The 23,761-nt window shown below is 39.6% G+C and overlaps 1 protein-coding gene across 1 annotated transcript in view; it reads left to right on the top strand.

The window, feature by feature from the left end:
* The window catches only part of LOC136857482 (tudor domain-containing protein 1), a 305,315-nt gene that overhangs the window by 149,471 nt on the left and 132,083 nt on the right, over positions 1-23,761 (top strand). Inside the window, exon 5 of the mRNA XM_067136158.2 lies at positions 13,702-13,869. Coding sequence (XP_066992259.2) covers positions 13,702-13,869 — 168 coding nt within the window. The remainder of the gene's footprint in view (positions 1-13,701; positions 13,870-23,761) is intronic.

The following is a 23,761-nucleotide window of genomic DNA, read 5'->3' as shown; positions in this document are numbered from 1 at the left end:
AAATAACTACATTACAGTGAAAAAAATATACTGTAGTGAATAAAGTCACTTAGTAATGCATGTCTGTTTGTCTCATCACACGCTTTGCCAAAAATCATCACCGAGAAATTGACAGTTGCAATATTTATGTCTGCTTCATCACTCGTATTGTTATCACGAAATTCACTAAGCACAGATCAGGTGTCTTCATCACTACATTCACTAGAAGAACTTTCAGATATATCATAATCTTCATCACAATCACTATCTAGTAAGATATCCATAACTTCCCGCTCATTTATAGCTTTGCACGCGCTCATCTTTACTGACTGAACAGTCGCGACAACAGCTGTTTGCTATTTTCCAATACAGCTGTTATTCACCAAAAGATAATGTAAATACAGTGATAATAGACTTCCTCGTAAAATAAAGAAGCATTTTAATGCCATCTGTTGAATTAGCAATCAATTACTTCACTGTTTCGCCGCTAACACAGGGCACTGCATTCGGTGGCTATGTAAGTCGAGTGCAAGGTAGCGCACACCATCGATTCAATGGTTAGGTAAGGCAAGGGGTTAACACCTATATACTTGTATCACAAGTAGATCTACAATAAGGACAAAAAATGAAATTTATAACCTGCAAGGTACCATTACCCAATTAATGCAGTAATTAAAACTGCGAGGACTTCCTCTTGGTAAAACTTACAACATGACTATTGTGTGCTCACCATCTCACAGTCTGGCTCCATGGCTAAATGGTTAGTGTGCCGGCCTTTGGTCACAGAGTTCCCGGGTTCGATTTCTGGCAGGGTCGGGAATTTTAACCATCATTGGTTAATTTCCCTGGCATGAGGGCTGGGTGTATGTGTTGTCTTCTTCAACATTTCATTCTCATCACAATGCGCAGGTCGCCTATGGGGGTCAAGTCAGAAGACCTGCACCTGGCAAGCCGAACCCGTCCTGGGATCTCCCGGCACTAAAAGCCATACGCCATTTTATTTACCATCTCACAACATCGTGTGGAACATTTTGTAGTCACAATCCTGTAACTTACTTACTGCTATATACAGTATACCATCATCCGCAAATAGTCGTAACTGTGATTCCGCTTCTTTACTCATATTATTTATATATATAATATAAGAAAAAACAAATGTTCAAAAATTACTGCCTTGTGGGACCTCCCACTTCACCTGCTCTAATTTTCGGATTTATATTTTCTAGAAATTTAGCCACCCATTTAATCAATCTTTAGTCTAGTTGAATAGTCCTCATTTTGATCAGTAATCTCCATGACCTACCCTATAAAAAGCGTTGGATAGCTCAATAGCAACAAGGTCCATTTGAACTAAATCTAAAATATCTGCTGTTGTTTGAGTCATCAGTCCATAGATTGGTTTGATCCAGCTCTCCATGCTACCCTGTCCTGTGCTATCCTTTTCATTTCTACGTAACTACTGCATCCTACATATGCTCTAATCTGCTCGTCATATTCATACCTTGGTCTACTCCTACTGTTCTTACCACCTACACTTCCTTCAAAAACCAACTGCACAAATCCTGGGTGTCTTAAGATGTGTCCTATCATTCTATCTCTTCTTCTTGTCAAATTTTGCCAAATCGATCTCCTCTCACCAATTTGATTCAGTATCTCTTCATTCGTGATTCGATCTATCCATCTCACCTTCAGCATTCTTCTCTAACACCACATTTCGAAAGCTTCTATTATCTTTCTTTCTGAGCTAGTTATTGTCCAGGTTTCACTTCTATACAATGCCACGCTCCACACGAAAGTCTTCAGAAACGTCTTTCTAATTCCTATATCAATGAAGTGAGCAAATTTCTTCTTAAGAAAGCTCTTCCTTGCTTGTGCTAGTCTGCATTTTATGTCCTCCTTACTTCTGGCATCGCTAGTTATTTTACTACCCAAGTAACAACATTCATCTACTTCCTTTAAGACTTCATTTCCTAATCTAATATTTCCTGCATCACCTGCCTTCGTTCGACTGCACTCCATTACTTTTGTTTTGGACTTCTTTATTTTCATCTTGTACTCCTTACCCAAGACTTCATCCATACCATTCAGCAGCTTCTCGAGATCTTCTGCAGTCTCAGATAAAATAACAATATCATCAGCAAATCTCAAGGTTTTGATTTCCTCTCCTTGGATTGTGATTCCCTTTCCAAATTCCACTTTGATTTTTTTTTACTGTCTGTTCTATGTAAACATTGAAGAGGAGGGGGGACAAACTGCAGCCTTGACTCACTCCTTTCTGGATTGCTGCTTCTTTTTCAAAGCCCTCGATTCTTATCACTGCAGACTGATTTTTATACAGACTGTAAATAATTCTTCGTTCTCGGTATCTGATCCCAATCACCTTCAGAATCGTAAATAGCTTGGTCCAATCAGCATTATCAAATGCTTTTTCTAGATCTACGAATGCCATGTATGTGGGCTCGTCCTTCTTGATTCGATCCTCTAAGATCAGGCGTAAAGTCAGGATTGCTTCATGTGTTCCTACATTTCTTCTGAAGCGAAACTGATTTTCTCCCTACTCAGCTTCAACTTCTTTTTCCATTCTTCTTTAAATAATACGTGTTAAAATTTTGCAGGCATGAGATATTAAACTAATGGTGCGGTAATTTTCACACCTGTCAGCACTGGCTTTCTTGGGAATGGGTATAACAACATTCTGCCGGAAATCAGATGGAACTTCTCCTGTCTCATAAATCGTACACACTAAATAGAATAACCTTGCCATGCTGCTTTCTCCTAAGGCAGTCATTAATTCAGAAGGAATGTCATCAACTCCAGGTGCCTTGTTCCTATTTAGGTTTCTCACAGCTCTGTCAAACTCTGATCTGAAAATTGGGTCTCCCATTTCATCAGCATCAACAGCCTCTTCTTGTTCCAGAACCAAATTATCTACATCTTTACCTTGATACAACTGTTGGATATGTTCTTGCCATCTTTCTGCTTTGTCTTCTTTCCCTAGAATTGGCTTTCCATCTGAGGTCTTAATATTCATACATCTAGATTTCATTTCTCCAAAGGTTTCCTTGGTTTTCCTGTATGCAGCATCTACCTTTTCCACGACCATACAACCTTCGACATCCTTGCACTTCTCCTTCAGCCATTCTTCCTTAGCTACCTTGCACTTTCTATCCACTTGATTCTTTAATCGCCGATATTCTTTTCTGCCCTCTTTATTTCTAGCATTCTTGTAGTTTCATCGTTCATCAATCAGGTCTAGTATCTCCTGAGTTATCCACTCCACTGATTCTTAGTTGATCTTTTCTTCCATCCTAACATCTCTTCAGCAGCCCTACTGACTTCATTTTTCATGACTATCCACTATTCCTCTATTGTGTTTCCTTCAGCCTTTTCATTTAGCCCTTGTGCAACATGTTCCTTGAAACAATCCCTCACACTCTTTTCTTTCAACTTGTCTAGATCCCATCTTTTTGCATTCTTTCCTTCAATTTTTTCAACTTCAGATGGCATTTCATGACCAACAAGTTATGGTCAAAGTCCACATCTGCTCCTGGGAAAATTTTGCAATCCAACACCTGGTTTCTGATTGATACCTTCCAGTGTCTCCAGGTCTCGACAAGTATACAACAGTCGTTTGTGGTGTTTGAACCAAGTATAGGCAAGGACTAAGATATGATCAGTGTAGAATTCAACCAGCCGAGACTTCCTCTTTCATTCCTTTGTCCCAATCCGAATTCTCCTACTGTATTACCTTCTCCTCCTTGGCCTAGCACTGTATTCCAGTCTCCCATCACAATTAGATTCTTGTCACCTTTTACATATCGTATTAAATCTTCTATCTCTTCGTATATTCTTTCGATTTTCTCATCATCCGCTGAACTAGTAGGCATATAGACTTGCACTATTGTGGTGGGCATTGGTTTGGTGTCTATCTTGATGACAATAATTCTTTCACTATAGTAGCTTACCCGCTGCCCTATTTTCTTATTATTAAACCAACTCCTGCATTTCCCCTGTTTGATTTTGTGTTGATAATTCGGTAGTCGCCTAATCAAAAATCCATTTATTCCTGCCAAATTACTTCACTTATACCAACTACATCTAACTTTAGTCTATCCATCTCCCTTTTCAGATTCTCTAACCTACCATAACGATTCAAACTTCTAACATTCCACGCTCCGACTCGCGGAATGTCAGTATCTATCTTCCTGATGATCGCCCCCTCTCGTGTAATCCCCACCCGGAGATCTGAATGGGGGACTAGTTTACCTCCGGAATATTTTACCCAGGAGGAAGCCATCATCAGTACATCATTCGTACACAGAGAGCTTCATGTCGTCGGGAGTTAGTTACGGCTGTAGTTGTCCGTTGCTTTCAGCCGTGTAGCAGTATCAACACAGCTAAGCCATGTTGAGTATTATTACAAGGCAATATCAGTCAATCATCTAGACTGCCGCCCTTGCAACTTCCGAAAGGCTGCTACCCCCCTTTCAATGAACCATTCGTTAGTCTGGTCTCTCAACAGATGCCCTTCCGATATGGTTGCACCTGCGGCTCGGCTATCTGCGTCATTGGGACACGCAAGCCTCCCCACCGCGGCAAGGTCACATGGTTCATAGATATCTGCTATATCTTGCTGGAATCCTACAAATTGAACTTCACTGGAATAAACATTCCTAAGTCCAAACTCTTGTCTGTCAAACCAATTAGGGTTTTTTTTTTTGCATGGTTCATGTTTGTGGGTTACTGTAGTCACGTCCTAGTTCGTGAACCATGGGCAATGGCTGAATGGCCTCGTAAGTGGTCCTGAGAGTCGGGATACCAGTTGCTATGGAATGGGAGTGGGCATCTCGGACATATTCTGAGTCCTGGCCCTCCTTGTGCTCAGGCGGCTAGGTCTATACAATCCACCGGTGGTCCATAATCCGTTAGAGGAGAGATCCTCACTTGGACTATGTGCAAGTAGGGTAGCATCCTGCTTCATGAATTTACCGAGCTCAGAACATTTTAAGCAAGCCTCGGACCTATGGGAGTAACGGAGTCCCACTCTCATTTGACAGGCGAGGGACTCCTTGGAAACAACTTGGCGAACGAAATGGAATTCGATGGGGAGCTATCGATATTAATGGGACTTATGGAAGAAAGAAAGTAGAACTGGCTGAATCAGCAAAGAGAATGCATCCGGAAGTGCTAGGAGTAAGTGATATTCGGGTAAGGGGAGATAATGAGGAAAAGATGGGAGATTATAAAGTGTACTTGACGAGTGTTAGAAAGGGAAGGGCAGAGTCTGGGGTAGGGCTCTTTACCAGGAATACCATTGCACAAAACATAGTTTCTGTTAGGCACGTAAATGAGCGAATGATGTGGGTAGATTTGTCAGTTGGAGGAATTAGGACTAGAATTGTGTCCGTGTATTCACCATGTGAGGGTGCAGATGAGGATGAAGTTGACAAGTTTTATGAAGCATTGAGTGACATCGTGGTCAGGGTCAACAGAATAGTGCTAATGGGCGATTTCAATGCAAGAGTTGGGAATAAAACTGAAGGATACAAAAGGGTGATTGGTAAATGTGGGGAAGATATGGAAGCTAATGGGAATGGGAAGCGTTTGCTGGACTTCTGTACTAGTATGGGTTTAGCTGTTACAAATACATTCTTCAAGCATAAGGCTATTCACCGCTACACGTGGGAGGCTAGGGGTATCAGATCCATAATAGATTATATCTTAACAGACTTCGAATTCAAGAAATCTGTTAGGAATGTACGAGTATTCCGGGGATTTTTCGATGATACAGACCACTATCTGATCTGTAGTGAACTAAGTATCTCTAGGCCTAAGGTAGAGAAAGTGAAATCTGTCTGCAAACTAATACGGGTAGAAAATCTACAGGACGAGGAAATTAGACAGAAGTACATGGATATGATTAGTGAGAAGTTTCGAACAGTAGACAGTAAGCAGGTTCAGGATATAGAAAGTGAATGGGTGGCACACAGGGATGCTGTAGTAGAAACAGCAAGGGAACGCTTCGGAACAACTGTGTGTAAAGATGGGAAAAGGCGAACAGCTTGGTGGAATGATGAAGTGAGAGCAGCTTGTAAACGTAAAAAGAAGGCTTATCAGAAATGGCTCCAAACAGGGGCCGAGGCAGACAGGGATTTGTATGTAGATGAAAGAAACAGAGCAAAACAAATAGTTGTTGAATCCAAAAAGAAGTCATGGGAAAATTTTGGTAACAACCTGGAAAGGCTAGGTCAAGCAGCAGGGACACCTTTCTGGACAGTAATAAAGAATCTTAGGAAGGGAGGGAAAAAGGAAATGAACAGTGTTTTGAGTAATTCAGGTGAATATTACAAGTTGTCCATTTCATGACCGTATCGATGTTTAATCAAGAAGTAAGTATAAATAACCACCTAATCGATACTTTATTAATGCCTCAGGCAAAATTGAATAAAATTAAAACTTACAGGACATATTTCGACCACTTAGTGGTCCTCTTCAGCTGTATAAATAAAGAACTGAAAAGAAAAACATTGACAATAAGCCCAAATAAAAGTTCTTTGGAGACTCCTTTGATAAAAATGGAGGTCGTCGGAATAGGTCTCCAAAGAACTTTTATTTGTGCTTATTGTCAATGTTTTTCTTTTCAGTTCTTTATTTATACAGCTGAAGAGGACCACTAAGTGGTCGAAACATGTCCTGTAAGTTTTAATTTTATTCAATTTTGCCTGAGGCATTAATAAAGTATCGATTAGGTGGTTATTTATACTTACTTCTTAATTCAGGTGAACTCATAATAGATCCCAGGGAAACACTGGAGAGGTGGAGGGAATATTTTGAACATCTTCTCAATGTAAAAGGAAATCATCCTGGTGGTGTCGTGAACAGCCAAGCCCATGGGGAGGAGGAAAATGATGTTGGTGAAATTATGCTTGAGGAAGTGGAAAGGATGGTAAATAAACTCCATTGTCATAAGTCAGCAGAAATAGAGGAAATTAGACCTGAAATGGTGAAGTATAGTGGGAAGGCAGGGATGAAATGGCTTCATAGAGTAGTAAAATTAGCATGGAGTGTTGGTAAGGTACCTTCGGATTGGGCAAAAGCAGTAATTGCACCTATCTATAAGCAAGGGAACAGGAAGGATTGCAACAACTATCGAGGTATCTCATTGATTAGTATACCAGGCAAAGTATTCACTGGCATCTTGGAAGGGAGGGTGCGATCAGTCGTTGAGAGGAAGTTGGATGAAAACCAGTGAGGTTTCAGACCACAGAGAGGCTGTCAGGATCAGAATTTCAGTATGCGCCAGGTAATTGAAAAATGCTACGAGAAGAATAGGCAGTTGTGTTTATGTTTCGTAGATCTAGAGAAAGCATATGACAGGGTACCGAGGGAAAAGATGTTCGCCATACTGGGGGACTGTGGAATTAAAGGTAGATTATTAAAAGCAATCAAAGGCATTTATGTTGACAATTGGGCTTCAGTGAGAATTGATGGTAGAATGAGTTCTTGGTTCAGGGTACTTACAGGGGTTAGATAAGGCTGTAATCTTTCACTTTTGCTGTTCATAGTTTACATGGATCATCTGCTGAAAGGTATAAAATGGCAGGGAGGGATTCAGTTAGGTGGAAATGTAGTAAGCAGTCTGGCCTATGCTGATGACTTGATCTTAATGGCAGATTGTGCCGAAAGCCTGCAGTCTAATATCTTGGAACTTGAAAATAGGTGCAATGAGTACGGTATGAAAATTAGCCTCTCGAAGACTAAATTGATGTCAGTAGGTAAGAAATTCAACAGAATTGAATGTCAGATTGGTGATACAAAGCTAGAACAGGTCGATAATTTCAAATATTTAGGTTGTGTGTTCTCCCAGGGTGGTAATATAGTAAGTGAGATTGTATCAAGGTGTCGTAAAGCTAATGCAGTGAGCTCACAGTTGCGATCAACAGTATTCTGTAAGAAGGAAGTCAGCTCCCAGACGAAACTATCTTTACATCAGTCTGTTTTCAGACCAACTTTGCTTTACGGGAGCGAAAGCTGGGTGGACTCAGGATATCTTATTCATAAGTTAGAAGTAACAGACATGAAAGTAGGAAGAATGATTGCTGGTAAAAACAGGTGGGAACAATGGCAGGAGGGTACTCGGAATGAGGAGATAAAGGCTAATTTAGGAATGAACTCGATGGATGAAGCTGTACGCATAAACTGGCTTCTGTGGTGGGATCATGTGAGGCGAATGGAGGAGGATAGGTTACCTAGGAGAATAATGGACTCTTGTTATGGAGGGTAAGAGAAGTAGAGGTAGACCAAGATGACGATGGTTAGACTCGGTTTCTAACGATTTAAAGATAAGAGGTATAGAACTAAATGAGGTCACAACACTAGTTGCAAATCGAGGATTGTGGCGACGTTTATTAAATTCACAGAGGCTTGCAGACTGAATGCTGAAAGGCATAACGGTCTATAATGATAATGTATGTATGTATGTATGTATGTATGTATGTATGTATGTATGTATGTATGTATGTATGTTGGTTTGTTGTTTTTTTTTTTTTTTACTATTTGCTTAACGTCGCACTGACACAGGCGACGATGGAATAGGAAAGGTCGAGGAAGTGGAAGGAAACGGCCATGGCCTTAATTAAGGTACAGCCCTGGCATTTGCCTGGTGTGAAAATGGGAAACCACGGAAAACCATCTTCAGGGCTGCCGACAGTGTGGCTCGAACCCACTATCTCCCAATTACTGGATACTGGCCGCACTTAAGCGACTGCAGCTATCGAGCTCGGTAATTAGTAATTTTGCAAACGTGTCTAATATAATTAGAAAGAATGCTTTCCCAGAGTTTACTAACAAGTCAATCTGGCTGGCCTGTAATTATCTGCTTTATGTTTGTCACCCTTTCCCTTGTACACTGGGGCCACTATTGCAGCTCTCCATTCATATGGTATTGCTCCTTCTTGCAAACAGTAATCAAAGTTGTCTCTAATGTAAACGTGGGATCTTAGGGAACCATATAGTTTAAGGTCACTAGGTTAGGGGCCTTGACCAAACTTTAGGCTAAGGTTTATTTTGGCTGAGAATGCTTACAACAGTTAAGCAAGACATATCCCAACTTATAACACCAGTGGTAATATTTGTATCCTAAATATAAGGACTGATAAAAAATATTGGAAAGGTAGTGTATATTATTGTTCTTGCAACCTACGTCAACCTACGTCGAGAATCACATAACAAATCAACTGCTGTCAGTAAACACTGAAAATGACATCTTTACTAATACAATTAAAATTGAAAACTTCACAATAGTTAATGTATACAAGCCTCCGGAGACTAGTTGGCCTAACCCACCTTTACCACCCCAGCAATATCCAACAATATTCCTCGCTGATTTCAGTAGTCATCATCATCATCTTTGGAGGTATAACAAGAATGACCTTAACAATTTATTTATTTATTTATTTATTCACGATCAGCAACAGCATAACGCCGAATTACAACGATCTGAGCTATGTACAATAGATATGAATCTAAAATGAAAGATATATATGAATACTTACAAAGGACACGAATATACACAATAGAAACTGTACAATCATATATAATACATATTTACATAAACAACGTTATTAACAAAGAAAAATACATTTACAGTAAATACAGGAGCAGAACGGGAAAGAACAAGAAGGAAAATTAAGTTATATGATAAATATCATGACAGAAGGAAGGAAAGGTTACGAAGAGATCTAGGTTGTTGTTGATAGATAATGTATTAAACATTGCTGGAATGAAGCTCTTGAGGACTAGATGGAAACCGAACACATGAAATTAATTTATGAAGCTAAAGACCTGCTTACTTTGTACACAGCTCGCTGGCCTTGAGGCTATGCTCCATATTTATGTTTCACAACTCAACTTCATAATTCACTCAGTCAGGTGCTACGCACAGTGCTCAGTGATTTCCCATATAGTCAGCAAAGACCTGTTATCATGGAGGTGGAGATGTTTATTCCTGTTGTACGATGACATCCTAAACTGAGATGAAACTTCAAAAAAGCCAGCTGGACCAAATTTGCAAAGCAAACAGACTCCAATATGAGATGGATTAAACCAATGTATTACAACTACAGCAGATTTGTTGGTGTAATTAAAGGCGCAGCCAAACATTGCGTCCCTAGAGGATACTGAAAAGAGCACATCCCTGGCTGGAGTACAGAGAGTGAAGAGCTACCAAGGGAATATGAAGAACATCCTACTTCTGACAATGCAACAGGTTTCCTCCAATCCGTGGATGAGAGTCAAGGAAAGATCTGACATGAAACAGTAGAATCCCTAGATTTCACCCACTCCAACAGGAATACCTGGTTTCTCATTAGGAAATTAGACTCATCAAACCCTGGGACTAAAAGATCAGAAACTGCCGTCAACTTGAATGATCTTCGTAAACATCAGTTTCCGAGAATATCAAAGACAAGCAAACCAAAAAGGATATTAAATCACAACTGAACGCCAAGAAAAGAGCAGCCCCACAGTCTTCAAAATTTTCTACTCCATTCCTTGAAAAGGAAACTAAAGAGGCAATCAAAATTATGAAACTTGGAAAAGCAGCTGGATTTGATGGAATCTTCCCAGAATTTCTGGCTCACTGTGGACAAATTACAGTAAAATGGTTAACCAGCTTCTTTTCAGATATCCTGCAAACTGGTAACATCCCACCTCTGATGAAGAAAACAAAAATATTAACCTTAGTACAGCCAAATAAAGATCCCTCAAAAGTGGAAAGCTATCGTCTGATAACACTTCTCCGTGTCACATACAAACTTCTCGAGCGACTGATCTACAACAGAATTTTTAAAACAACCATATTTCTATAGAGCGAGCAGGACTCAGATCTGGAAGAAGCTGTGATGGGCAGGTATTTTTTCTCACTACTCACATCAAAAATGGGTGTGGAGGAAATTAGTAAGCGTGGCTGCCTTTTTGGACCTGTCAGCTGCCTATGATATTGTTTGGTGCGAGGGACTCCTTTTGAATTTGTGAATGCTATCCCATGCCTTAAACTTATGACCTTATTAAATAATATGCCAAGCAATAGATACTTTCAGATCTACTCCAATAATGACTGAAGTAGTGAGTGTAAACTAAATGGTGGTTTATGTCAAGTATCTGTCCTGGCTCCCCTCCTTTTCAGTCTATACATACACGACCTACTGGAAACAACTTCAATTTATGCTGATGACATTTGTTTGTTGATTCAGTGCTCCGACGTTCCTGATGCTTAAACTATTTTGTCCACAGATCTCGAAGCCATGGATGCATACTTTAAGAAATAGTGCCTCCACCTAAATTGCCAGAAAACAGTGGTATCTGCATTCCACCTACACAACAGACTGTCAAATTACAAACCAGATGTTAGATTCAGAAACCAAGTACTACCGTATTGTACTACACCAAAATACTGGGGAATACCGATAGACAGAACTCTGACCTTCATCTCTCAATTGTGGCTGCTAAAATCAAAACTAGAAATAATATTCTTAAAAAAACTTGCTGGTACGTAATGGGAAGCTAATACATCCTTTGATTCCCAGCCCTCTGTTGCTGAATACTACTGTCCAGCCTGGATTAGGAAAATGACGGGTTGTATTCAGAGTACCTCTTCTCAGCAATATTCCACTTCTAAAGGTATGGGAAAACATTCAACAGAATCCAGAGCTACTCATTCACCAAGTTATTGCACAAACAGAACATCAACGCTGGCACACAGTAGTTAACCTTGAAAGATCCAGTTCATGGAAAATCCAGTGGAAGCAGTGTTCAGTAGTCAATATACATCTGGTTGAAGACCCTTCTAACCTTCCCAGATGTTGGTGGAGGATCATGGGGATGGGCTACCCTATCCATTTATCAGCCTCACTGAATTGACTATGAATCTCTTCTGGAACTGTGTGCAAGGTGTGATTTTAGTGATTTGGGAGCTTTCACTATAATATAAGGCACAGCATCCGTTATGAGAGCAGTACATTGTCATGTTGAACGCATTTGGTCCATCTGTCAAAATAGTTTACTAATGGTAGAAAAATTGACTTTTTCTAAATGTTCCCAGTTTATAAAAAACGTTTCATCTGGACCACCTTCTTCCAAGCTTCCTACAATGACATTCGCAATATATCCTGCCATAGAATATGTGGTTTCATCGATTGATACTCATATTTTTTATTTGGTAACCCATTGTCTGATTTCTTGCATAGTTTTCCAAATTTAGCAAATAGTTCTGATACAGGATTGGGAAGAGATTTTCTGCTTTATTTTTCTGAATTCACAAAATTTTGGATGATTCAGCTTATCTAAGGGAATGTCAACACAAACGAAGGCTGTACAAAGTTTTTCACAGAATGGTGAATAAGATTCGAGAGATTCTCCTAGGAGCATTTGCTGTAGTATCTTTCTATTTCCGATTTGTTTTACTCGACGTTCGTGTTTTTCTGTTTCCACGTGCTGCTGAACGTTAAATGATTTCATCACAGATACTCTTACATTGCACAGTTTACAATACGGTAATTTACCATCATTCGAGAACACTTTCTCACCACATTGAGACACGAACTGTTGTAATTTTACTCGAATACTTTGCTTCACTTTAGGCATTTTTTCTGAACTATACTACTCAGTACACACACTTCCAACTTCAACAAGATTGAATAAACCTTTGAGACACTGTCTGCTGTCTGGTGCCAAGATTATAAAGTACAGGCTTAAGTAGCTACTTGCTTGCAGCGTAACAACACAAATAGCTCACTGTTGTGCAAGGGTAAGTCCACAGAAATAGGGGAGGAAGGTAGATAATTACATTTTCCAGGAATTAAAATGCTCTGTGTAATTCTGAGAAATGTAACCACTCAATTGAACATGGAAATTAGAAACTGCATGATAAAATGTTTTTACTACCTGAAATTGGGAAAATATTTCGAGTATGTTCATTTACTTGCTAAAATATGTTCTATCACATAGTAATGGCATATGGCCAGGGGTGTTCGAGAACATGTTGGGCTCACCAGGTGCAGGGCGACCTGTGCGTCCTGATGAGGATAAAATTATGGTGAAGATGACACATACACCCAGCCCCCCGTGCCAGTGGAATTAACCGATGATGGTTAAAATTCCCAACCCTGCTGGGGATCGAACCCGGGACCCCTGTGACCAAAAGCCAGCATGCCAGTCATGGAGACGGACATTTTGCATAAATAGGACTTAACAAAGTGCTATAATTCAGTTACTTTTTCATAACAAGCATTTATATATATTTAAAGAACATATCAGCGTTGGTAAGGTAAGGGTTATTCTGCCCGAAGGCAGGTCCAAACCTCCGCAGAGGTGTTCCTGAGCCGGAGTTTACGTGCGGTAGGGTGGCCAGTTCCTTTCCGCTCCTCCATTCCCTTACCCCCCACCAACAGCGCGCGGCAACCCATCCAACTCCTGACCACGCCCAATGTTGCTTAACTTCGGAGATCTAACGGGATCCGGTGTTTCAACACGGCTACGGCCGTTGGCATATCAGCGTTACCAAAAAATATATATGTTCCATCATGAAAATTCTAGCCCTAGTTATTAAAATCAACTTGCAACAGTTCCTGAGGAATTAAGTTACTTAGCAAGGGGCACATTCCATGTCCCTTTTTAATTTCAGATACTATAGTCTCACAGTACAACATATTTCTTTTGTTGCAGGCGAAGAATCTATTCCCATCTGATAATCTTGATAAATATTCTCTCTGCCTTGCCTCACCTGATGGTGTTTCGTGGTATCGTGCAAAGATCTTGAATGTCTCTTCGCAGAGAGGGGTACTTGTGAAGTTTGTTGATTATGGTAATAGCAGCGAGGTGCCATTGCATCAGGTGAGTAACAGAGAGAACTTGTAACTGTGAGTTGCTTCAGTATAAACAAAAGAACATCCTCACCAAGCATGTGGCTGCTATTAGCTTTCATTAGAGAGATCCCACTGTCGGTGGGGCCCTGAAGATGGTTTTATGTGGTTTCGCAGGCAAATGCTGCAGTTGTACCTTAATTAATTCTACGGTCGCTTCCTTCCCACTCCTCTTTATACGATTCTAATAGTTTGAATGTTACAACTCCACTTCAGCAAAGAGTGCTCCGTCATTGGCGTGAAGGCAGTACTTCTACATTCTCTCGGATTTTACCTTCCTTTCATCATCTGAACATCCATCTCATTGTCCATCTTTTATTTTTATTTTTTTACGTCTTCTATTGTAATTTTAGTTCACTTATATCTTCCTTGATTTCTGTAATTCATCTAATGTTGCTCTTAGTGTTCCATAATTCTCCTGATGCTCTTGTTTCCTGGTGTCTTGACTAGATGTCCAAAAAATGAAATTTGTTTCTTCCTGATTGTGCTTATTACTGGTCCCATTATCTTGGTAGTTTTAATTTACGTATATGCTCTGATAATTATTATTCATTCAGTCTTGATTAGTCTGTCTATTTAGTTGTTTTGAAAATGGTTTTACTTGCATATGTTATTTCTGGTTGTGTAACTGTTTTATAGTGTTTTAATGTTTTAGCTATTCATCGTCATATGCAGTTTCCAGTTGTAGGCCAGGTCTGCTTGGAACATAAGCCTCGCTACCACTTCTCCCTCATCACTGTTGCCCAACCCTCTCCTCTTCTCTGTACACACTCTTCCACTCCTTTTATCCGCCTGTCTCTTGGTTGTTTTCCTGTTATTCCCATTTCGTGCATTCTCCTCGGTATCCTTTCCCCTGTCATTCTCTTCATGTGTCCATTCCATCTAAGTCTACATGCCTCTAACCTTCTCATTTCTCATCTTATCCATTCTTGTTACTCCTATTCTATCATTTCATTGCCTGTATCCTGCCTCATTACCCAAGTTTCTACTGTCGCTTAACACTTTGAAGACGATGTTACCCCATGTGGGGTGACGGACCCTCATACAAAATATAGTATGTCACCCCTCATGGGGTGACACGGCAGTGTGTCCAGGCCTTTCAACTTTAGGCTGTCGCACGAAACTAGCGCTACCATTCGCTGTTGTATTGCATTGCTTGTTCACGTAAGGTGTTCATAGAGTGCAGCGCAGTGCCCATTCCTTTCTCAGCACGGTGGGCATTGCGCAACAAACAGTGGAATTTCTCTGACATTTGACACCCCATATGGGGTGACATACGCAACCATCAGAATTCAATTATTAATGGCAAGGAAAATAATGTGGATTGGAGTCTATTATTGCTTTATTCTTACATACTGGTTGAGATTTAGCACTCAGATGAAATTGTAAACCGGGGCTACGTGTGAATTTAAAAAAAATGTTTCTGCAAACCTGGGAATGTTCCCCAGTAATTGTCACTGGCTGATGATTTGGTTGAATCATTGCCCGATGCAGCACCGGAATCTTTGCTAGTGTCCTCACTACACAAACTACTGTTGAATTCTGACTCGGAAAAGGTGGCATCACATTGCAAATCCTAAATGTCAACATCTCTTGATTCAACACTCGAACCCTTTTCAGGTTGTTCTTCTATCTCTCTACCGGTAATCATGGCTTACTCAACACAAAAACACATAACATGAACTAATTTCTTGTCACAAAACTGTAAATTACAAGGAACTCGTTGAAAGGCACGTAATTCAACAGCTCACAGTACAGAGCACAGTGTTCCACAACAACAAAGGTAAAAAGGCCGTCACCCCTATAGGGGTGACATGCGCTTTCTCTGTTGCATAGTCAACCTAATAACCATATGTCACCCCAATGGGGGGACACAAAAATAGAAACTTTGAACATAAAATATGTCTTTGATTATCATCTACGAATGAAATTACGAACATCCGTAGCCCACAACAACCTGAAAAATGTATACGGCATTTCAGCAGTTTACCACGGAAAAAGCAAATGTACACGTCGACGCTAAAGTGTTAAGTGTGGCCAGTATCCAGTATTCGGGAGGTAGTAGGTTCGAACCCCACTGTCGGCGGCCCTGAAGATGGTTTTCCGTGGTTTCCCATTTTCACACCAGGCAAATGCTGGGGCTGTACCTTAATTAAGGCCACGGCCGCTTCCTTCCCACTCCTAGCCCTTCCCTGTCCCATCGTCGCCGTGTCGGTGCGACGTAAAGCAAATGGCAAAAAAAAAAAAAAAGTTTCTACTGAATACATCAGAATAGGTAGATAGTACGTCCTGTATATCACTCTTTTGCTTCTCTGAGGGACATCCTTGCTCCAAACCAGGGTTCTGACACTGTTCAGGAACACTCCTGCTTGTCTTCCGTGCTCGATTGAGGAGTTTGATGGAATAAGGGCGTCAGTCAGAAAAGTGCATTCCTGGTAAAAGTGAGTTTAATGTTTGAATGTGTATTATCTTATTAAAAACAAAAAATGGCCCCTTAACTTGTTATGGTGAGGTAGAAAATACTTTTAAATCATTGTTTACAACTGATAATCATTTTATTTATGATATGTGCCAAAATATGAGAAATGGTTAGTTGCAATGTTAGTTGAAATTTTGCTTTCAGTTTTTAACTAAAGTACTATCTGAACTAAAAATACTTCAGGATAATTAAATACATAATATATCACACTAAAAAATTTGCACAGGTTTTTTTCCCCACAACACCTCAGCTTATTCCTCTATTTTCTTTTCACTCCAGCTAGTCCTCGGAATCAGCTGCTTCGTTGGTCTTGACACTCTCCAAAAGTTCTTCACACCAGGCTTTCACTCTATTAGGAAGAAAGCGCACAGGTCCTGAATGTCTTTTAACTTTGCTGCTGCTATAGCTGGTTTCTCGATTGGTCCAAGGAAAGATATGTCTTTAGGCAGAATGTTTGATTTCTATAAGAATACAAAAGGCATGAAAATCTTGAAAAATATGTTCTTTAAGCACTGATTATACCATCTATACCAAATTGAATTATTTTGTAAGACTGGAGTTGAAAGGGATATTTTCCCTTTGGCTTTGGATAACAGAAGTCTATTAAATTTGTCTTCCAGTCTTTAATACTCTCACTTCCATCACAGGCTTGGAAGGTTTGAGGCTTCTCCCTGCACTGCTGAAGAACTTGCACATACACTTCTTTTGAATGGACACTCTCCATCTTCTTTAACTTCTTTCCATAAATCGATGGCCTAGATTGAATACCTTGTATCTCACAAAGTTCTTCCTATCCATTATTTCCCTTAAGACTGGTCACCCCTTCCAGCTGCATTTGGATATGCAGTCCATCAGAACAATGTTCGTTGGGTTTACTTTCCTATGCTAACGAGTAAAGGAAAATGAACCTTATAAAAATTATACTCTAGGAGTTAGTAAATACGTCACGCAGACATACTTTCCTATAGTACGGTACGGTAAGGTTCATTTTCCTTCACACATCGGCAGAGGAAAAAAGAACACAACGAACATTGTTCTGATGGCCTGCATATTCATATGTGGCTGGGAGGCGTAACTAGTCTTAAGGGAAATAATGGATAGGAAGAACTTTGTGAGATACGAGGTATTCATTCTAGGCCATCGAAATGACAAAGTTTTTCTTTGTAATAAGCCTCAACAGATCTTTTGTGAACCTGTGGCTTAATTTCAAGCTCCTTATTTTCTTCCAATTTAAAAGTCTTGTAGTCGCTTCACAGCAAAAGTCTCAAATGTCACATCTTGGTCGCCTGAATGCGTAGTTCAATGCTTTTAAAAACTTTTAAAATATAAAATTTAAAAAACTTATATACCGAGCTCAATAGCTGCAGTCGTTTAAGTGCGGCCAGTATCCAGTATTCGGGAGATAGTAGGTTCGAACCCCACTGTCGGCAGCCCTGAGGATGGTTTTCCGTAGTTTCCCTTTTTTTTTTTTTTTTTGCTTTACGTCGCACTGACACAGATAGGTCTTATGGCGACAATGGGAAAGGGAAGGACTAGGAGTAGGAAGGAAGCGGCCGTGGCCTTAATTAAGGTACAGCCCCAGAATTTGCCTGGTGTGAAAATGGGAAATTAAGGCCACGGTCGCTTCCTTCCAACTCCTAGCCCTTCCCTGTCCCATCGTCACCATAAGACCTATCTGTAAAGCAAATAGCAAAAAACTTATAATATGCATGGTATTTCATATTGACTTCTTGGCCATACTTTAACTGGTACTCTTTAAAGAGTGTAAAGAATGTATTGACATTCAAATTTGGATTATCAAAGTACAATTTGCTTGATTTGGATGCAGAATAATGTGAATTTGAGTGAGGAATTGTCAATAAATGATCATTTTCACACTCCCAAATATAATCTTTTTATGGGGCCCATTTTCATGCTTACCCCTTCTTTCTTTGAATAACCTTCTTCTGGACAGTTCTCAAATGCTTTTCTGAAATGTTGAGCACAGTTAAAAGAAAGTAACTGCAGACAGCCACTTTACAACCCTGGCCAGGCAATGAATAAACCGGCACGTTTTCTCTGGGTGCCTTGGTTATCTCTTTAATATCCTTTCTGTGACAACATCCTGATAGAAATGTATCCTGTTGAGCTTTATCACTTGAACTATAAAACAGATGAAACACAGTTTCCTGGACATTAGGAGACACTGCTACACTACACTCCTTTCCACAGCAATGAATAACAGGCTGAAATTTCTTTCCTGTTAAAATATTCCCTTTCTGATTTCTGTAACTGCTACCACCATTTCTTCTCTTCTTACTGTCTTTAAAATCATTCTCTGACTCTGATTCATTTATTTCACTAATTTTAAACACAATTTACAGCAGCACATTCGCTACAAGCAAGCTGTAACACTCGGTAACAAGTTGGTGGCAAAGAAGCTGGAAGTTAACTGTCATGCACCACCTTCTGAAAGTGATTTCTCTGCCTGTTGAAAGATATCAAGCTGAAATTTTGAAGGCAGATAATTCAGACATGGAGGAATTGAATTCGCACTTTGATGGAAAAAGGGCATAATGACCCTTCCGCCCTTATTCCAATCAATCTCCTCAATTATTTCCTTTTATCATTTCTTCCACTTTCATTTATGATGCTTTCCAGGTACTTCAAACTCTCTACCTTCCTAAGCTGTTCCCCTCCAAGCATAATCCCTCTCGTAGGTCCCTCCTTTCTAGTTGTGATCACTACCTCACTCTTTTTGGCAGTAAATTTCATTCCATATTGTTCCACCTCATCGTCCCATGCATCTAACTGTTCCTATATATGCTCTTTCTTTTCTCCCCAGACTAACAAGTCATCTGCAAACATCATCACGTTCATTTTTCTTCCCCACTTTTTTCCTGCCACTTTTGTCATTAGCTCATTCATTACTACAGCAAACAGCAAAGGTGACAGAACACTTCCTCGTCTTAATCCATTTTTTGCTCAAACCAGTCTGTTTTCCTCTTCCCACTTTCCCATGGTACATCTCCCTCATCTTTCTATTGTCTGCTTCTCGACACCTTTTATTTGTAAGGCTTCCCGTACATTGTTTCTGCACACACGATCATATGCATTCTCTAAGAAGGCCATCTTGGATCTTTACCCCACTCGTAATGATGCTCGGTAGTTGTCTACTGCAGACCTTCCTGATCTGAAGCCATACTGCTCTTAACTTTTCTTCCACCTTTTTGATTCTGTTCTCCAGAATCTTTTCAAACCTTGTGCACAGTGACATATCAATGTGACTCCCCTATAGTTCTTAAAAACTTTCCTATTCCCCTTCTTCCAGTCTTCAAGGGTCTTCCCCTCCTTCCATACTACTTTCAGCACACAAAAAAGCCACTGCTTTCCTACTTCTCCTGCTGCCTTCACCATCTCGATACTCAATTCATCTAAACCTGAGGCTTTCCCTCCACCTCCACTTCTCCCTGTGTTAGGTCTTTTTCTTTTTCTGCATTTCTCTCTTCCTACCTACTTCTACTTACCTCCTCAATGCATCCTTCTGGATTTAGTAAATCTCCAAAATACCCCTTCCACATTCCATTGTGTTTCTCTTTCTCCTGCAATTAATTTCCATTTTTATCTATCATAATTAGGGAGTGGATTTTTATGTAATTACATTTTTTTTAAATTGCATAAGTTTTAATGCAAGTTACAAGATTTATTATTCCTGTTGTGCATCCTCAAGTGTAAAAACTTAATCTTATTTCACATGAAAACACATATTTTCACATTTTTAAAATGTAAATACATATTTTAAGAAAATCTATAATAAGCACATAAATCGGCAATATTTGTTAATCAATAAAATTTAAAATGCTTCTGTGTTATAAAATAATGCTCATATTTTCATTTTACGATTATGGTATTGTTTTTAACAGTGTATTTAACATCATGTATCTGAATGTCGTGGCTATTTATAGACTTCCCTCCAGAAGTTCTAAAACTTGCTGGTCGCTGGCTACGTTTGGTAGCACCATAGTCTAATACAAAACATTATACTTATTTACTTCTTGAGCGCGAGTAGTTAAATGATATTTAAAGGAAAATAATGTTAATTTGTTATCACATATTTTAAAGTTTTTCAGCACATAAAAAATAAATATTTTTCACATTTTTAGCACATAAAAATCCGCTCCGTAATCATTATAACATATTCCTGCATGCCTTTCCTCTTACTCCTGACCTTTCTATACAGTACTTTTTGCTTTCCTTTGCTATCTTCTTCCATCATGTTTGTCCACTTTTCCATCCATTTTTTCTTCTCCTCTGTTACTATCTTTTTAGCTTGTTCCTTTTTGGTCTTTTATTCTTGTCTGTTCTCCATTGCCTTCTGTTGAAACCATGCTCTAAAAGCTTTATTCTTATCCCCAGCTTCCACCCTGACTCTTTGTGGCTTATTGAGAGGCCTTTTTTATTGCATGTGTTCTTGGTGATTAATTTTGTTATGGCATGTCAGCTTTTTGTTGAGGTTATATTGTTATTTCTCCTAAATATGTAACTTTATCATCTCTTCTTCTATTGTAATTTCAGGATTGAGTGGTAGATGATTTCTGTCTTTTTGAAGGATATTCTGAGTGATTTAACTTGTCAGTCTTACTGAACATTGCTGGACAGGAGAGCAGCCAGTTTCTTTGGGATATCCTTTCTCTCATTATATATTCCAAGGCACAGCAGTGATGGCAGGCAGTCTTCCCTCTGAACTTGACTTCAGATTTTGTGTTGGTTAAGGTGACTTCTATCAGTTTGATTAATTTTGGGTGGAGTCCAAAGAGATTTTCAATATTAAAGGTCCATGGATACAGTCTACAAAGGTTATTGTTTCCTGTAATATGCCATGACTGTTCTGTGCAGCTTCTCCATGGTATGAAGCCTCCCAGGTATTCACCTAGTTGTTCTTTAATCTACCTTATGGAGAGAAACTTGTACGCTTTTATCTCCGTAGATTATAGCTGTAGTTCAGTGTTTGGGATTTTTTTCTGTTTTTCAAATTTCTGGTAGAGCCATGACCGGGTTAGGGGCGCACAGCTGTGAGCTTGCATCTGGGAGATAGTGGGTTTGAACCCCACTGTCGACAGCCCTAAAAATGGTTTCCCATGGTTTCCCATTTTCACACCAGGTAAATGCTGAGGTTGTAAGGCCACGGCCGCCTCCTTCCCACTCCTACACCTTTCCTATCCCATCGTCACCATAAGACCTATTTGTGTCGGTGCGACGTAAAGCAAATCGCAAAACAAAAAAGATGGAGCCTTGTGTCGGGAGGTCTGAGCAGGCCGCTTTCATCTCTTGGGCTGTTGAGGGTTTGTGTGTTCAGGTTTGCTCTTTATTGAGGTGTTTGTGTTAATTTTTAAAAGTTGCTTGAGTTCTTACTTGGGGGAAGGGGGGGGGGTGTCATATTTCTGTAGTTGTCTTCCAAAGACATTGTAATGGTCACCCTAGAATTGGTTTTGTGGTAATTTTCTCCTTTTGACCTCATTATATCTTTTTGAGATTGTCTCTTGATTTGCTTGATAATTTGGGTGAATTTTTTGTGGTAGTTTTGAGGTTGATGACATTTTCTTCTATTTTGTGGGTTTGAAATTTTAACCATGCCTGGTGTCTTTCTTCATGAATTTTATCACATTCTAAAGTCCATCAGGCATTTCTTTTATGTGGGTTTAAAGGGGCTAAGTGTTTAGCTTATTTGAGAAATGGTATCATTTCTTCTAAATCCTCCATTAATTTTTATGGTTCGTGTATTTTTTATATTTGTCTTTTCTTATTAATTGGTGTGGGTCATAATTCCTCTTTTGTTTGTTGGATTTTGGTTTTCTTTAGAGGAGTGAATTTAGTTTTTATTTTGACTATATTGTGGAATGAAGCAGTGTCTATTCTTCTTAATACTCAGATGTAGATTTCTCTATGAAAGGATTTGTTTATGCGTACATGATCCAACTGCCATTCCCCTTTTCTCCAATCAGGATGTTTCCAAGTTTTAAGTTTGCTTGGCCTCTCTTTGAAGTGTGTGGATTTGGAGAAGAGGTTGTGTGTCTGTAGAATTCTTTGGCCATTCCTATTTGTACATTTATTTGGAAACTTTTTCACTTCTTTCGTGGTCTTTGTTAGAAAATTGTTCTCATTAGCAGGGTAATGGGCATTTACGATGGTCTAAATTTTATTTGTTGTTTTTAAGGTTGAAGGTGCAATTCTTGGTAGTAAGTAAATTCGTGTCCTCGTCTTGAGCTTGTGCTGCTCTTTTCAGGCACACTCCCAATGGCATATACCATTTCAGTCACATACAAGTCCTCTTGCCAATCTGAAATTTCTGGCAGTTCTGGGAATCGAACCTATGTCCCTGAGGGCGGCAGCTAATAGTGTTGACCGGTATGCTATGGAGGCAGACACGATTCTTCGTGAGATGCCTTGAAAATCAGTGATAGAATCTAATAGTTTTACATTCACTGTAAACATCGTTCCAAATTGGGTTTGAGATATGTTGATGACACATTTGTTATCTGGCCTCATGGTGAACACGAATATCATCCATATTTCTGGATGAGTTGAACAGCATACATCCAAACATTAAATTTATCATGGAGACTGAACGTGGAGGATGTTTGCTGTTCCTGGATGTTTTGGTTTACTGTAAACCCATCCACCCTAATAGACACCTTCATTGGTCCCCTCACCACCATCCTTGCCAAAAGCGTGCTGTGCTTAACACCCATACCAGCCGAGCATAGGTTAAACAGTGAACCTGGTTTCTTAATCAGAACATTCCTGAGTAGTGGCTACTCAAGGAAATAGATTGACGAAGTGCTACGTCCCAAGCCAAAAAAAAAGACAGATTGTCACATGATTCTCATCCTTTGAGTCTGGTCTTCTTGCCATGCGTGCAATATTCTCAGAAGGCACAATTTCAAGACCATCTTTAAGCCTAATATCATCATAGGCAATTGCTTGCGATCTGTTAAAGATGCTATTGGTTTAAACTGTGCTGGAATATATATGATTCCTTGCTTCTGGGGATTGTTTTATGTTGGCCACACATGTAGGAAGGTAGCAACAAGGGTTAAGGCACAATCCAGGCACTTGTGTCTTTGCCAGCCAGAGATGTCTGCTGTGGCAAAACATGCCATACATAATGACCATCAAATCATTTTTGATGTAACTTCTGCTATTTATAAAGGGAAATTACTAAACATCCAAATAATTTAACAAAGGGGGAGGCTATATACCATAGTTAACTTTCTGCTTGACTCTGGAAGCCCAGGAATGAACTATATTTCTAACAGAGTCTAGTTACTATGGAGTGACAGTTGTCATTGCTCTGAAGACGATCCTGGTTGTAGGTTCAAAATGACCTAATATCCCCAAAATGATA

This window comes from Anabrus simplex, chromosome 1 (genome assembly GCF_040414725.1).
Source record: "Anabrus simplex isolate iqAnaSimp1 chromosome 1, ASM4041472v1, whole genome shotgun sequence".
Lineage (NCBI taxonomy): Eukaryota > Metazoa > Arthropoda > Insecta > Orthoptera > Tettigoniidae > Anabrus > Anabrus simplex.
Note: the sequence above shows the minus strand (reverse complement) of the source record. Positions and strands in the feature narration are given on the sequence as shown.